Genomic DNA, 15,747 nt, shown 5'->3' with positions numbered 1-15,747 from the left:
TCAGCCTCTCTGCTCCTATGATGCTGCTTGGCCTGCTGTGTTCATCCAGCCCTGCACCTTGTTGTCTCGGATTCTCCAGCATCTGCAGTTCCTACTATCTCTGATTCACTTGTTGAAGCTTCTGTGTTTTGAATTTTCACTTCCCGTTCCTTTCATACAAATTCTTGCCCATTTCTAGATAAATAGGGAGATTAACATCTCCAATGGCTATTGCTGTACCTTTCTGACAAGTTTGAATTATTTCTTCCTTTATGCTTCACCCCACTATATAGTTGCTGTTAAGGGGCCTATGCACTACTCCCACAAGTGACATTGCTTTTTTTATTTCTAATCTCCGTCCAAATTGTTTCGAGGTTTCCTGAACTTAGGTGATCACTCACTATTGTACTAATACCATAATTAGCTAACAGAGCCATCTATTCACCTTCTCCTAGCTTTCTGTCCTTGAATATCCTTTACCCTACAAGATTCAGTTCCAGTTCTTGTCATTCTGCAGCCATGTCTCTGTAATGCCTGCCAGATCATAACTATTTATTTCAATTTGTTCTGTCAGTTCATCTGTTTTGTTATAGATGCTCTGTGCATTCAGTTACATTACTTTTAGCTTTATCCTTTATTTGTAACTTGTAGTTTTATCTGTTAGTTCAGTCTTAGGTTCGTACTCTCTAGCCTATCCTGTCAAGGTCTATTTGTCATTTCCCATATTAATAGATTTCTTTCAGTGGCCAGCCAGTTCAGAGTCAGTCACCTGAACTGAGGAGATCTAATCTCCTGGTTTGATTGGTCAGCCAGGGCTTTCCTAATGGGACTTGTTAACCTGACCAATCGATGACTTCAGTCAACAAGGTCAACCTGGTTCCAATCACTACACCTTTTTACTTGCCTAGTTATGCAGTTGGCAAGAGCACCAGCCCTAGCCTGTTTCAGGTTGAGACCATCCTGTTCAGATCTATCTGTACAGATCCTACTTTCCCCAGTACTGGTGGCAGGACCTCTTAAACCAGAACTCCTCCCATTCCAGTATTTGAGCCATGCGTTCATATATCTAATCTGATTTGCCAATGACCTTTTGGCAAGGCCAATTACTTCCAAACCTACCATGATTACACTTCATCCCGCTTCACATAGAAAAGAAGAAACTGGCCTTCCATTATCACATCTGTTCTGGCACATGAGTGCTTCCAATACATCTTCCTTTTCCCAAATTGAAATTCCACACCTACCCTCGATTCTCTGTCCAGTCTCCTACACTTTAGCTCTTAGCTCTCCCCTTTCCTACCATAAGGGTCCTTTTGACTTCACACTTCAGTTCAGCAGTCTTTGTATTCAAATCATCAAAAGATGTAATGGAGCATCTGAATTGAAATGTTACTTTGTACTGAAGAGGAGGAGTGAAATTGCTGCAGGTAATCCAGAGTTCCAGCTAATGTTCTTGGGGCCTGGATTTGAATTCTACCATGGCAGATAGTGGAATTTGAATTCCATAAAAATCTGGAGTTAAGAGTCCAACGATGACTATGAAACTGTTGCTGATTGTCAGAAAAACCTATCCGGTTTACTGATATCTTTTAGGGAAGGAAATCTGCCATCCTTACCTGGTCTGGCCTAAATGTGACTTCAGACCCACAGCAACGTAGAGTCGTAGAGCACGGAAACACGTTCCTCGGTCAAGAAGGAGCAATCTGGGAACTATAGACCTGTGTGTCTGACGTCAGTGGTGGGTAAACTGTTGGAGATGATTCTGAAAGATAGAATTTATGTGCACTTGGACAGTTAAGGCGTGATTAGGGATAGGCACGGTTTTGTGTGAGGGAAATCATGTCTCACAAGCTTGATTGAGTTTTTTGAGGAAGTTACCAAGAAGACTGATGAGGGCAGAGTGGTAGACATTCTTTACTTCTAAAGCCTTTGACCAGGTTTTGCATGGTAGACTAATTTGTAAAGTTAGATCATATGGTATTCAGGGTGAACTTGCCAATTGGATTCAAAATTGGCTTAATGACAGGTGGTTTTTGCCCGGCTGCTTCGCACCACCTGTTTCCCATCTTCTGTTTCTCCCCTTCTGTTTCTGCCCCTCTCCACCCTCCAGGTGGTGGAAGGTTGTTTTTCAGACTGGAGGCCTGTTACCAGTGGTGTTCCATAGGGATTAGTGCTGGGTCCACTTTTGTTTGTCATTTATATAAATGACTTAGATCAGAATATAGAAGGCATGGTTAGTAAGTTTGCAGATGACACAAAAATTGGTGGTAAATTGGACAGTGAAGGAGGTTATCTAAGATCTTGAACAATGGGTCAATGGGTTGAGGAGTAGCAGATGGAGTTCAATTTAAAGGTATTGCATTTTGGGAAAACAAACAAGGGTAGGACTTCAGGTGGTGTTGCAGAAGACAGAGACCTAGGGGTTCGGGTACATAATTCTGGGAGCAGGCAAGTGGGACTAGTATAAGAGTATATTCAGCATGGACTGGTTGGACCAAAGGATCTGTTTCCATCTTGTATGACTCTATTTGTAGACAGTATGGTTAAGAAGGCGTTTAGCATGCTTGCCTTCATTGGTCAGACGTTTGAGTATAGGAGTTAGGATGTAATGTTGAGGTTGTTGGTGAGGTCTCTTCTGGAGCACCATGTCCAGTTCTGGTTGCCAGAAAGATATCATTAAGCTGTTCGGAAAAGAATATTGCCAGGAATGGAGGGCTTGAGTTGTAAAGGAGAGGCTGGGATTTTGTTTTCCTCTGGCACATAGGAGATTGCGAAGTGACCTCATAGAGGTTTATAAAATCAGGAGGGGTATGGATAAGGTGAATGGCAGGATTTCAAGACCAAGAGGCATATTTTTAAAGGTGAGAGGAGAAAGATTCAAAAAAGACAAGGACGGGCAACTTTTTTTAAAAACAGAGTGATTTGTGCGTGGAATGAACTTCCAGAGGAAGTGATGAACACCAGTACAGTTACGATGTTTAAAAGACATTTGGGTAAGTACATGAAAAAGAAATGTTTGGAGGGAAATGGGCCACGTGCAGGCAGGTGACACTAGTTTAGTTTGGAATTATGCTCGGCATTGACCGAGGAATGTGTTTCCGTGCTCTATGACTCTATGTTGCTGTGGGTCTGAAGTCACATTTAGGCCAGACCAGGTAAGGATGGCAGATTTCCTTCCCTAAAGGGTATCAGTAAACCGGATAGGTTTTTCTGACAATCAGCAACAGTTTCGTAGTCATCATTGGACTCTTAACTCCAGATTTTTATTGAATTCAAATTCCACTATCTGCCATGATAGGATTCAAATCCAGGCCCCAAGAACGTCAAAGGCACGACACCAGCCACTCTTCAATCATCTGGCACCTCACCTGTAGTTATAGATGGTACAAATATTTTTGCAAAGGTCACTGCAATTTCCTCCCTAACTTTCTATCATTGACTCTCAACTGTCCTCTGGACAGTTGGGGATAGGCAATAAATGTTGACCCAGCCAGTGATGCCCACAAGCTGTGAATGAATGAAAAAGGTAGACTTCAGACTATCTAATCCTCTTCTTACTCCAGCATGAGGGTGCTATCAAACATCTCTTGTACTTTCAGTACTTTGAAGGTATTGTTCCCTCCATGAGACTGATGTATAGAAATTACAACACCTGCCCTTTCACCTCCTCATTTCCCACCATCAAAGATTGTAACCACTTCACGCTGGTAAAACAATTATTTATTTGTGCTTCTTTCAATTTACTGTACTGTACTTAACTGCTCACAATATGGTCTCCATCTTCAAAAAAAGGGAACTAATTTTATGTTTGAAATTTGGTCCACAAATGTGACCCTGAACTATTTTATTTCAGTCCTTAGCCTCACAATCTATGCTTGTGAATCTTGAGGAATAGTGCCTCATTTTCAATGAAGTAATCACTGCACCTACTTTTCCACATAGTTGGTGGGTGTAATGTTTGGGTTGTTGCTTTATACACGTTCTAAAGACCCATATTTTGTTTCTTTACTTATCCCGTTATCACTCCGTTTTACTTGCACCATTTTTTTTTTCCTCATTTAACAACTCGTAGCTTTCAACCTGTTATAGACCTTCCATTTTATTAGTTGTTTTCCTTGCTCGGTACTTTCTTAAAACATTGCGCACCTCTTTTGCTTATTCTGACTCTCGGTCAATGCGAGTTGTTCTCATGTAGATGTGCTTGACCTGCTGAGCATTTCCGACATGTTCTGTTTTAATTTCAGTCTTTCCTTGTTGGTGCTACAGAAGTTGGTCCCAAGCAAGGTATGCTTTCTTCTCTTTAGAAGTAAAATCAAAACTTGTGCACAAGTGAACAAACGCCCAGGTGTACAAAGCAGTTGTTGCCACCACCCTCCTGCAGTGAGATTGACTGGACGTCAGCAAAACATAAGAGCACCAGAAAAATTGTATGAGTCATGCGACCTCTGAATTCAGTAGGAGAACTGTCTAACAATTTCTCATGCCCTTCTTGAAGTCTACTGCAAAAGCAGTATGTCAACACTCCTGTAAAATAAACTATGTTGGACTAGATATTGTGTCTGGATGGATGAAAAGCATTTGCTTCATCAAGTCCTGTTTTCTCAACTCTCAAATTCAGTATCCTGGGGGGGTGGGCAAAGAACAAGTGTCCAACACTTTCCTTGAGGTGCGGTAGCATCTTAGTGACTGGAAGAGTTTGCTACCAGTTTTTCAAAATGGCAACATTAATTGAGCTGCATCACGCTTTGAGTCACAATGATGGAGAGTGGTGGCAGAAAACAAAAGGAAGTGAAATCCACCACTTCAGATCCATCCTGCCCTAGGATCCAAATTAGTTTAGAATCGATGATATGATGAACTGTGACAGAAATGTGCAACCTTGAGTATCTAATCAACCTGTCTTGGAGATGTAACAACTTGAACCCACCTGGGCTGTCAAGTTCAGAGGGAGGGACAGTACCACTGTGCCACAAGAGCCCTGCAACCCTAAGCATGTTCATCATCCCTGACTCAGAACAGTGCTACTTCTTTTGCTAATTACCTAAATTCTGTGCCTTCTGATTCTCCATCCTTCCAGTGTTTCCTTATCTGCTCTGCGTCTATCACACCTCCTCTCCACAATCTGTTTTCCTTGATGAACAAGTCCCAGCTTCTCTAAAGTAAAATAACTAAAATCCCTTAATATGGGAGAAACATACCCTTAAGGAGGGAGGGCGGGTGCAGTGATTATGGTGATGAATCGAAGCTGCAAGCTACGTGCGGGTCTCAAAACTGTATCTTAGGGGCAGGTTGGAGAATGCAGCATGACTAAAACCTGCTGAATATTTCCAGTATTTTTGTTTTTAATTTATCCGAGTGTAAGATTTGGGTTGGCTTTATATTTTGAACCAGGTCTTAGGGACTGCGCGTAATGATAAATTAGTCAAGCTGTCATTCTCCAGCGATGAGGTATATACAGTTCAATCCGCAGTGGAGAATTTTCCAGAGAGCCAGAAGAGAGCCATGTGCTAGAGGCGGGAAAGTAGGCGGATCGTTTGCAGCTTTTTTCTCTCTCTGGAAAGTTCTGTGACCCGCCTCCCTTTATTACATTCTCAAACAGTCGAGTTTCGGCACGTTTATGCTGGCCGTGGAAGTCTAGAGGCATTTAGAGTATTATACTCGCCCTTGTATCTAAATAGATTATTATATTTTTGCGAAACAAACAGTTTTGAACGGAACAATGACCGCAGGAGAAGAGAAAACCGAACAGCAGATCCCTATTGAAGGGGAAGATATCAGCCCTAAGAAAGATGGAGGAGTTCTAAAGGTAAGAGCCGGATTAAGCAGCCAACAAAACCTCCTGTTTCAAAAATCGGATGAAATCAATATTGATTCATAAACTCTTATCAGCATTGGACAAAGGAAATATCCACATGTAGTTACTAGTTTCAGAAAGCACCCAAAACAGGAGACTATCCCTAGGCCATCTAATACACGAGGCGCCTTTTGATGTTTTTATCTAAGGCGAGAAAGCGTGAGCTGTGTTTGAGGTGAATTTGCCGGTGTTATGAAACAAATAATTCAGTCGTGTGGAGTTAAGTGTCTTATATGCAGACAGTGGTTTGTGATTAATTACACCCTGCCTTGCGCTCCAATTCACTCGGGTTCCTGGGTGGACACATTTTATATAGTGTTGGGTTGGTTAAATGGTAACAAGGTGCCACTGCAGAACCTCTAAAGAGGTCACTGTATGTACAGTGCGAATGGCCCCACTCCACCCAGACCCCCTTCCTGCTATATACTACAAACACCCAACACTTCTCCACAATGCCCATACAACAGGCAGCATCGAATGCAGGCCCTGGCGTCCACGGTTTTTGTCTTTTGTATTTTTTTTTCCTCCACATTTGAAGCCGTGGGTTGTATGCTTCCGTCAATTCTGTATTTCAAACTCTAAAGATTTTACTGTATCATAATGAACCAATACGTTTTAGCATAATAGTGGTTTATGAAAGAATAAAACATACTGAAAACCAGTTCATCTGGAAGAACTTGGTACACGGGTGATGTTAAATTTGCGGTAGTTGAGTGAGAATTATACAAGTTGCCACAAGCTTGACATCTGTTGGTTTCCCTACATTTTAATTTGAAAATTGAAGTTCAGATTTCCTGTTTTCCCCATGTGCTCAACCAACGTAGTGAGCATTGGTAGTTATAGCTAAAATTCCATTTGTACTGTCCCAAAATTAAATATCACAGACAGAAGGGATATACTTGAACAAATTTGGAACAAAACTTGCCATTTTCTCCTCACTGGAGTTTGCATAACCATGTGTTACTCAAAGTTTCATATCCTTAGTATGCTTTACATTATTCAGTTATCCCTATTAAGTTGGGATGAAAAGGCACCCTTGTAGAATCTGAAAATCTTCTCCAGTCAAAACCAATTTGTTCTTCTTAAAACATCTATTGTAATGTCACTCTTAATTGATGTGTTACACTTCACTATTGTTTTTCTTTCATTTTCCTATCTAATTGCCTTTGTTAAGAAAATTTGTCACACTGCTTCAGTGACTTTTCTTTGCTTCATTTTTTATTTTTAATGTGTTCTCATTGCAGCTTCCCTAGCTGCCATTATAGGTCTTGAAGATTGTTTTTTCTAAAGTTGAGAAGCCACTCAAAACAATTTGTAACTGTAATCTAATCCTTCATAATATCCTGATGAATTTACATTGAACTTTTTTTCCAGTATTTTTGTAGGCCTTGTGTGTAGTCTCCTGCTCCAAGAGAATGAGGGAGAGTCATTTTGAATATGTCTAATCTTCTATTATAAGAAACAGGAAAGGGAAAAACATCCAAAGCTCAAAGTGCAAGCGTTCTTTTAATCATTGTAAATAGGTCAAGGTTATGGGGCTACGGGGTATAGTCAAAGTCATAGAGATATACTGCTCGGAAACAGACCCCTCGGTCTAACTTGTCAGCACCGACCAGATATCCCTTTTTATTCATTTGTGGGGTGTAGGCGTCGCTGGCTGGCCAGCATTTATTGCCCGTCCATAGCTGCCCTTGAGAAGGTGGTGGTGAGCTATCTTCTTGAACTGCTGCAGTCCACCTGCTGTGGGTTGACCCACAATGCCATTAGGGAGGGAATTCCAGGATTCTGATCCAGCAACAGTGATGGAACAGTGACATATTTTGAAGCCAGGATGGTGAGTGGCTTGGAGGGGGAATTTGAAGGTGGTGGTATTCCCATGTATCTGCTGCTCTTGTCCTTCTAGATGGAAGTGGTTGTGGGTTTGGAAAGTAACTTTGATATGATAACTTCAAAAAGCTAATTGGTGAAGGATAGCACTTAAGCTAACTTTTTTAAACTTCAGTTTGCCTTTCTAATCAGTTTGGCCTTGGTATCTAGTTTTAGGGGCACAATGAATACTCAGTTAATGCCCACAAAAGAAATGTAATTAATGCACAATTAACTGTGGCTTGTGAGAGCGTTGGAAATGATAGTGTAGTTATGATCAGACACTAGTTTTGGGTACTCAATAGTCTTCAGTGTTCTGTTTCTGAGGATAAACATCTTCCTTTGGCAACCTCAAATCAATCAAAACTGTTGTCTTTAAAAGCTACTTCCTATGTGATACACGAAAACGATAGAGAAAGAGATAAACCATAACCAGATATCCCACATATCCTATAAAAATCATTTTAAAATTCCAGTGACCTTTAACTTGCAGTAATTTATAACTTCAGATGACTTGTACCCTCAATCATAATGTTTTGAATTGTTAATCTGTCCCTTTCTTCTTACAGCTGATAAAAAAAGATGGCACTAGTGAGGAGACCCCAATGACAGGTGACAAGGTCTCTGTCCATTATACTGGAACGCTGTTAGATGGAACTAAATTTGACTCTAGCAGAGACCGAGATGACACTTTCACATTTGACCTTGGCAAAGGTAATATTCTTTTGATTCTTTGTGTTCTTTGAATTTTTCTGTCTCTAGAGCAACAAGTGTTCCAAGTTCCTCCATTTCTGCTCCATTGCTGTAATTTCACAAATGAAAACCCCATATACATGTGTTTAAAATGAAGATGAGGGGCAGATCAAAATAAGTTCCAAAGAACAGCCACAATGAACTCAATGGATCTCTCCGCAAGTGCTTCTGGACCTGCTGAGTTTCTCGAGCCCTTAGTTTTTATTGGAAATTTGGTGAGCATCTTTTCAGTTTATGGGAAGAAGGTTTTATGTAATGGCTTTTCGGAGGTATTGTACTGTCTGTGCTGGGATTTTATGTCAATTTTGATTTTGCTATTTAAATTATGATTGTTGATTTTGGTTATATCTTGAATCTTGTCCAATTCTTAATCCAAACTACATCATGCAGAAGCTGTACCATCTTCAAATAGATCAAGGAGAATTAGGTGGGAGGGTTGTCTGCATAATATTCATATGTTGTTTTTTTGCCAGAAATTTCAAACAATATATGTTGCAGACAAGGTATAGGCTGTGTGCAGTATGGTTAGAGTATTCATTATTGAGCCTGTAATGGTACAGTTGATCAAGAAGTTCTTGAGGGGATGATAACATCTTAGCAATGCAGCATTTTGTGGAACGTTTGAACTTTTTACTGGAAGAGATTTTGATAAAATGGAGTAAGAACTTTGAATGCAGAATTTTGTAGCATGAGTTAGAACCACATGTAGTATCAGCTTCACATTGAGTATCCCCAGATACCAGTGCATTCAATGTAAAATAATAATTTCATTTGCAGGAAGGTTTAAGTACTCCCAAGCAAGACTTAACACAAATTATACACGTGGAAAACCTGGTAATGTCTAATAAGCTGTTCTCAGAAATACTTGAAATGTCATGCTAATTTTTTTTTCATATTAGCCAAGAATTGGCAGCAATAACAACTGATTTCAAAACACTGGAAGCTAGATTGAGACAAGGTCCCTCTGCCGTCCTTACTAATTCAGATGATACCCTTGCAGCATTGTATTGTCATCATAATCTGGCAGTGTTCATGCTGAAGTCTGGAAGTGCAAATTGTGTTAGAGCCCTCTGATTTCCCAATGAAAGTTGATTTTTAGATACATATGATAGTCTTTGGAACAAGTGAGTTGGGAGCCAGCTTGCATTGATGTGGAATTCTATGCAACATAAAATGGCTTAATCTTATCAAGAGGGTGCTTTGTTTTTTGTTGTTGACATAATTGCATGTTAATGACAGGACTGAAGTATTGATTTTTCCTTATTTTGAACAGGGCAAGTTATTAAAGCATGGGATATCGCAGTGGCCACCATGAAGATTAATGAAGTCTGTCAGATCATCTGTACACCAGAATATGCTTATGGCTCTGCAGGCAGTCCACCAAAAATTCCACCCAATGCCACACTGGTGTTTGAGGTACCCAATTTTGTTTTAAAAGAAAGCTTCTCTCCCTTTTCATTGGCGATCATATCTAAATCTTTGTCCCCATCTATTTGTTTCAAATTATTGAAGCTTCAATTATTTTCTTGTTTGAATTTGTAATTTTATTTATAAAAGTTAACTTATCTTGAATTATATAACAATGTAATTGAGGGAAATTGAACTGGCAGAATACATGTATGCCATATTGATTCTCAAATAAACATTTGTCTCATGGTCACTGTCAATCGTCTAGCAATTTATTTCTGCTACTATGTAAGGTTTGTCAGTACCATAATATATCAACGATGAGAATTTTATTGTGTGCGTAGCTAAATGCCCCATACGTTCATCAAGAAACAGATCCATGATAGAGAGGATCAGGTGTGTTTAAAGTATGTAATGCATTCCGAATTGTTATAAATTCTTCATGAAGGCGACATGGCATATAATATTTTACATTGCTTCTGTTGTTTTCACTTTTTAAGATTGAGCTTTTTGAAATCAAAGCAGAAGACCTGACAGAAGATGAAGATGGTGGAATTATTCGCCGAATCCGAAAGAAGGGAGAAAGTTACTCTAAACCCAATGAGGGAGCATCAGTTGAAAGTAAGACACTACTTTATGCCCTTGTTTCTTGCTCCTGTTTATATTTCCAGCATATTTGCAAGTCATATCAGCAGTCCTGCTGTGTATGTATCTCCTGGTGGAGGGTGCCACGCCTGAAGGTCATGTCATGCTCCTACACTGACCTCATTTGGTGGTGCACATGGACCACTCCAGAACCTGCATTCTGACCCTGGGTCAGCCACCTTTTAACCAGGGGAAATCTTAGAACTTTGGGATGTGTGAGTATGGAAGGTTTAAAAACATGGGTGCAGGAGAAATGTGGAAGAGAGAAAAAGAGCCGATAATTCTGTCTTGAGAGGGCAGGTGTCAAACTGGCAGGAGGCCTGGAACTCTTGGGGTGGAGCACTGAAGGCCATGACTTCAGAAGGAGAGATGATGGTAATGAACTTGGGGTTTGTTAGGGAAGTAGGGAAAATGACGAGAGACAATATAGACTTAATGGTACAATTTTAAAAGGAATACAGGATAGGGAGAGCTATGGGTTAACATGAAAAATGTAGACTGGGATACTCGGATTAGCAGAGGAAGGATTCATAGTTTATTTGGGACAGTTCCCTAAAACAGTATGTTGTGGATCCAACCAAGTATCAGTTTTTTTGATCTGATGAAGAGTAATGGGGCAGGTTCAATAAACTATCGTAGCGTTAAGGATTCCCTAGGAAACAGCAACCATAATGTGATCAAAATTTGGCAGTTAGTTGGAGGGAGAAATTTAGGTTGAAAATAATTGTTAAACTGAAGGGTGCTTACAAAAGAATGAGGGCAGAGCTAGTTGGGTGGACTGGAGTGGGAGTTCAGCAACAAAGATTTTTGAGGAACGATGGCTCTCAACAAAGATAGATGCATCCCAGTAAGAGAGAGACAGTATACGAAGGGGATAAGACAACCATCGTTAACCAAGGAAGTTAAGAATAGCATTGAAATGAAAGAAAAAGGTATAATGTTGTATGGCAGATGAAAGTTTTTTTTAAAAAATTGAAAGACAACCAAAAAATTGGGGAGAAGATAAACTTTGAAGGTAAATTTTCAAGTACTATCAACGTGGAAAGCAAGAGCCTCTATATGGGAAGAGAGAGGTTGAAGTTAACATAATCTTTTAAGAGAATGAGTCTGGGGAAATAATGGGGAACCAGGAAATTGCAGAGGAGTTAAACAGATATTTTCCATCAGCCTTCACAGTGGAATACTTGAATAATTTTCCAAAAATGCTAAATAATCAGGAGGCAAACTGAGGAGAGGAAATAAGTACAATAACTGACTAGATTACTAGGAAACTAATGGCCCAAAGACCAAGAAGTGTTTGGACCTGCTGAAATGCATTCTAGGATAATAAAGTCGTTACAGAGATAGTGGATGCACTCATAGTAATCGTCCAAGACTCCTTAGATTCTGGGCAAGTCCCAGAGATGTAGAAAATGCCAATGTGATGCTTTTTTTAATTAAAAAAGACACGAACAGGTAACTATAACACGTGTTACTGGGAAATTGTTGGAGTCTATAAAGGACATAATACCGGAGCATTTAAAAATACATCATATAATCAAACAGAGTAAGCATGCCTTCACAGAAGGAAAATCATGCCTAACAAATTTATTAGAATTCTTTTGAGGAGGTTACAAGCAGGACAGATAAATAGGTAATGAAGCAGTGGGTGAAATATATTTGAATTTTCAGAAGATGTCTGATAAGGTACCAGTGCAGTCTCTCACCACCAAGAACCTAGCTTTGATTCCTTCCTTGAGTGGCTGTATGGAGTTTTCATGCTCTCCCTGTGTCTCCTTGGGTATCCTCCAGGTGCTCCGGTTTCCTTCCTGCAGGTTAGGTAGATTGGCCATGCTAAATTGCCCTGTTGTGTCAAGGGTTGTGCAGACTAGTTGGTTAGCTAAATGTGGGGTTACGGCGATAGCATGGAGGCATGATCTTTTGGAGGGTTGGTACAGCCTCAATGGACCAAATGGCTTGTATTTACACGGTAGGGATGCTATGATAGTGAGACACTAATTTCAGCATAACCAATGTTAAGTGACAGTCTGAAATTACCTGATTTAACCCTCTCTTCCGTTCTAAATAATGGTGTGAAATTTGTAACTTTCTAAAAAAAGTACAAAGGTTAAAAACTTCAAAAATTATTGACTAATACAAATGTAATTTCTGTATCTGCTACTTTTGATGTTTTAGGGCAGGGGCCGAGAGATTCTAGAAATTTATCTGTTAGTCCCATTACTTTCTCTATTTTTTTTTATTTTAAAATAATCTGTAAACTAGTCTGAAGCCACTGAACTCAGCCTTAATGTCTTGTGGGTGGCTGGGTCTTCTACGTGTCAGATATCTCTGTCATCAATTAAGCCACCTGTTTCAATCTGTGAAATGATGCTTAACTCACTAATGACTTCAGCTCTTCTGTTGAGCCCTATTTATTCCCAATCTGTTTCCCAAATGTCAACCAGTTCTTGATCCATGCCAAAATATTAGCCTATATGCCATGTGCTTTAATTTTGCACTCTGAACTCTTAATGAGGAGGTGAATGGCCTAATGGTATTATTGCTAGACTATTATTCCAGAAACACACAATGCTCGGGTGACCTGGGTTCAAATCCCAGCACAGCAGATTATTGAATTTGTTCAATAAGACAAAAAAATGTAGAATTAAGAATTTACTGATGACCATGAAACCATTTGTAATTGTCAGAAGAACCCATGTGGCTCACTAATCTCCCTCAGGGTAGGAAATATATTGTACTCCCCTGGTCTGGCCTCTATGTGATTTCAGACCCACAGCAATGTTGTTGACTCTCAACTGCAAGCCACTCGGTTCAAAGGCAGCTCGGGACAGGCAATAAATGCTGGCCAAACAGCAACTCCATAGTCCTACAAGTAACAAAAAAAAACCTTTGCAAAAGCCTTCTGAAAATCTAATTCACTGAAATTCTGAATACCCCCAATCGGCTGCTTTTCCGTTATGTTTTTTGATTGTCACATGTTTTTATTATGAATGCAGTGAAAAGTGTTGTTTAGTGTCATCACTCTCTGACACCATCTTAAAGCATAAAATAAACCAAAACACAGAATAAAATGCCAGAAAAATTAAAAATCTCGTCTTACTTCAATAAAGTTAGGTGGTCTTTTGAACAGTTCCTGCTTCTAGGTCAGCCATTGACCTTTATCCGGGCTCCTCCACTTCAGTGCCTTGAGTCCCTGCTGCTAAACCATCAACACTACTGCAACTGTGCTTCGCCATGCCGTCACTGGAAGAAAGAGTTGCCATTGTCCGGTTCCATCTCACCTCCAACGTCACTGCTGCCATGAGTTCACGCTAGGCCAACCTTGCTGACGCAGCTGCTGGTAGTGCTGCGGGGTCCTTCACTGGGGCCAAACCTGCCTTTGCCATCAGGCACCCGGGCCTAGCCGCAGACCTCAAGCTTCGGCTCAACCTGCAAGTCTGGACTGGGGATTAAGCATGGGACCTGCGCCTTGCTCGCTGAGAGACCTTGGGCTGGGGTGGAGTCCCGTCTGCTTCATCCTGGCATTGCTGCCACCAGTCTTTTACTTAGTCATCCTTCGTCATTTACTTAGCCTTGCTGCTCCCCACGCCCATGTTGCCACCGTCATCTGCCATTCCATGCAGGCCCCACTCTGGCCAATGCCGATTCAAAGGTCATAACGTCCAGGTCCTGATTAATCAAATGTTGTCGTCAAATGGTGATATGATCTTTTTTGCAAAGCATCCACTTGCAATGTCCCACTGTCTCTGATCCAGTGGAAATTTGTTCTACTAGTTACATCTTCCAAAAAGCATCTACTGGAGCATTTTGAGGGTCGATGTGAACTTGACAGCTGAATGGCCTGCTTCCATCCTGTAGGGTTTCTGTGATTTGTTAAGCATGATTTTCTTTCATAAACCCGCGCTGGCTTTGTCCAATCCTGTTAATGCTTTCCAAATGTTCAGTTGTGTCTTTGACAACAGAGTACAATATTTTCTCCATTACTGATGTTAGGTAATTGGTCTGTATTCTCTTACTTTTCTATCCTTTTTTTTAAATAGTGGAGTTACATTTGCCATCGGAACTTTTCCAGAGTCTGTTGAATTTTGGAAGATGATATCTAATGTTTCCAGTATTTCCAAGGCCATTTCCTTCACTACTCTGCATTATAGATTGGCAGATCCTGCTGTTTCATCAGTTTTAATCTGTTGATTTACCCTCCACGTTTTCTTGCTAATATTTCAATTCTTTCAACTCCTCTCACTAGACCCTTGGTTCTGCAACATTTCTGTCAAGATATTTGTTCCTTCTGTGAACAATTTGTCAATTCTTTGACCATTTCTTTATTCCATATTATGATTTCACCAGCTTCTTGCTGGAGGTCACCTGCACTTGTCTCTATAAACACACAAAGTAAGATTAGTAGAAGGTTTTGTTTTCAGTTTCTACGTTCCCTGCAATTTTACTTCCATACTGTATTTGTTCCTCATGATCAAACCTTTTGTCCTTTCTTTTTGCTGAATTTTAAACTGTACCCAGTCTTCAGTCTTGCTGCTTTTTCTGGCAATTTTTTGTTTCCTCTTTAGATCTAAATACTATACCTAATTTCTTTCTTAAGCCACAGGTTGAGGCACCTTTCCTCTCTCTTGCTCATTATTGCACTAATTATGCTTTCCTAACAAAGTTGTCCTGCCTCCTTTCACTTTCTGTCTGTCCTTCCTAAATATTAAATACCCCTCGGTGTTGAGTTCCCATCCTTGTGGTCTTGCAATTGACTCTAACCTGTTCACGTTGTCCTTTAGCACTTTTTTTTGTATAAAGCTTTTGTTTAAATATCCCTTTCATTTTTTTTGAAACTCTCATTACTTATTATGCACCACAGTTACACCCAAATGGTTTGTTTTAAGTATAAAAATACCTTTTCACTGCAAATAAAATCATTGCTCAGCCAGCAGCTTCATAGATTTTCTGTGTACGAATGGTTGTTTATTTTTGTATTAGTCAATCTAACATTTTTGGTTATTTAATTTCTTGCTGACTGTGCCACCTATGTATAAAATGCTTTCAGATCATTGCATTCATGCATGTTTTGGTAGACAGATGTATTGAAAAAACCAACACTTTGCAAACATGGGAAGGATTTTTTAAAAATGAATTATGTTTTAATCAGTTGTTAGAACTGAACTCCAACTTGAATGAATTACATTTGAGTACAGATCACCAGAATGAAGCAAAATGTGAAATATCTTGTAAAGCAGTGGAGC

At 40.0% G+C, this 15,747-nt stretch overlaps 1 protein-coding gene across 6 annotated transcripts in view; it reads left to right on the top strand.

The window, feature by feature from the left end:
* LOC109925136 (peptidyl-prolyl cis-trans isomerase FKBP4-like) overlaps positions 1 to 15,747 on the top strand; it is a 39,676-nt gene that overhangs the window by 4,422 nt on the left and 19,507 nt on the right. For 5 of the 6 annotated variants that reach the window (XM_048607753.1, XM_048607754.1, XM_048607755.1 and 2 more), the window contains exons 2-5: positions 5,685 to 5,785; positions 8,269 to 8,413; positions 9,726 to 9,868; positions 10,360 to 10,480. In XM_048607753.1, coding sequence (XP_048463710.1) covers positions 5,699 to 5,785; positions 8,269 to 8,413; positions 9,726 to 9,868; positions 10,360 to 10,480 — 496 coding nt within the window. In that variant the 5' untranslated portion in view covers positions 5,685 to 5,698. Of the gene's footprint in view, positions 1 to 5,492; positions 5,786 to 8,268; positions 8,414 to 9,725; positions 9,869 to 10,359; positions 10,481 to 15,747 lie in introns of those variants that run through there. The other variant, XM_020525113.2, reaches the window with a different exon arrangement.

This window comes from Rhincodon typus, chromosome 18 (genome assembly GCF_021869965.1).
Source record: "Rhincodon typus isolate 14 chromosome 18, sRhiTyp1.1, whole genome shotgun sequence".
NCBI classification, from domain to species: Eukaryota; Metazoa; Chordata; class Chondrichthyes; order Orectolobiformes; family Rhincodontidae; genus Rhincodon; species Rhincodon typus.
Note: the sequence above shows the minus strand (reverse complement) of the source record. Positions and strands in the feature narration are given on the sequence as shown.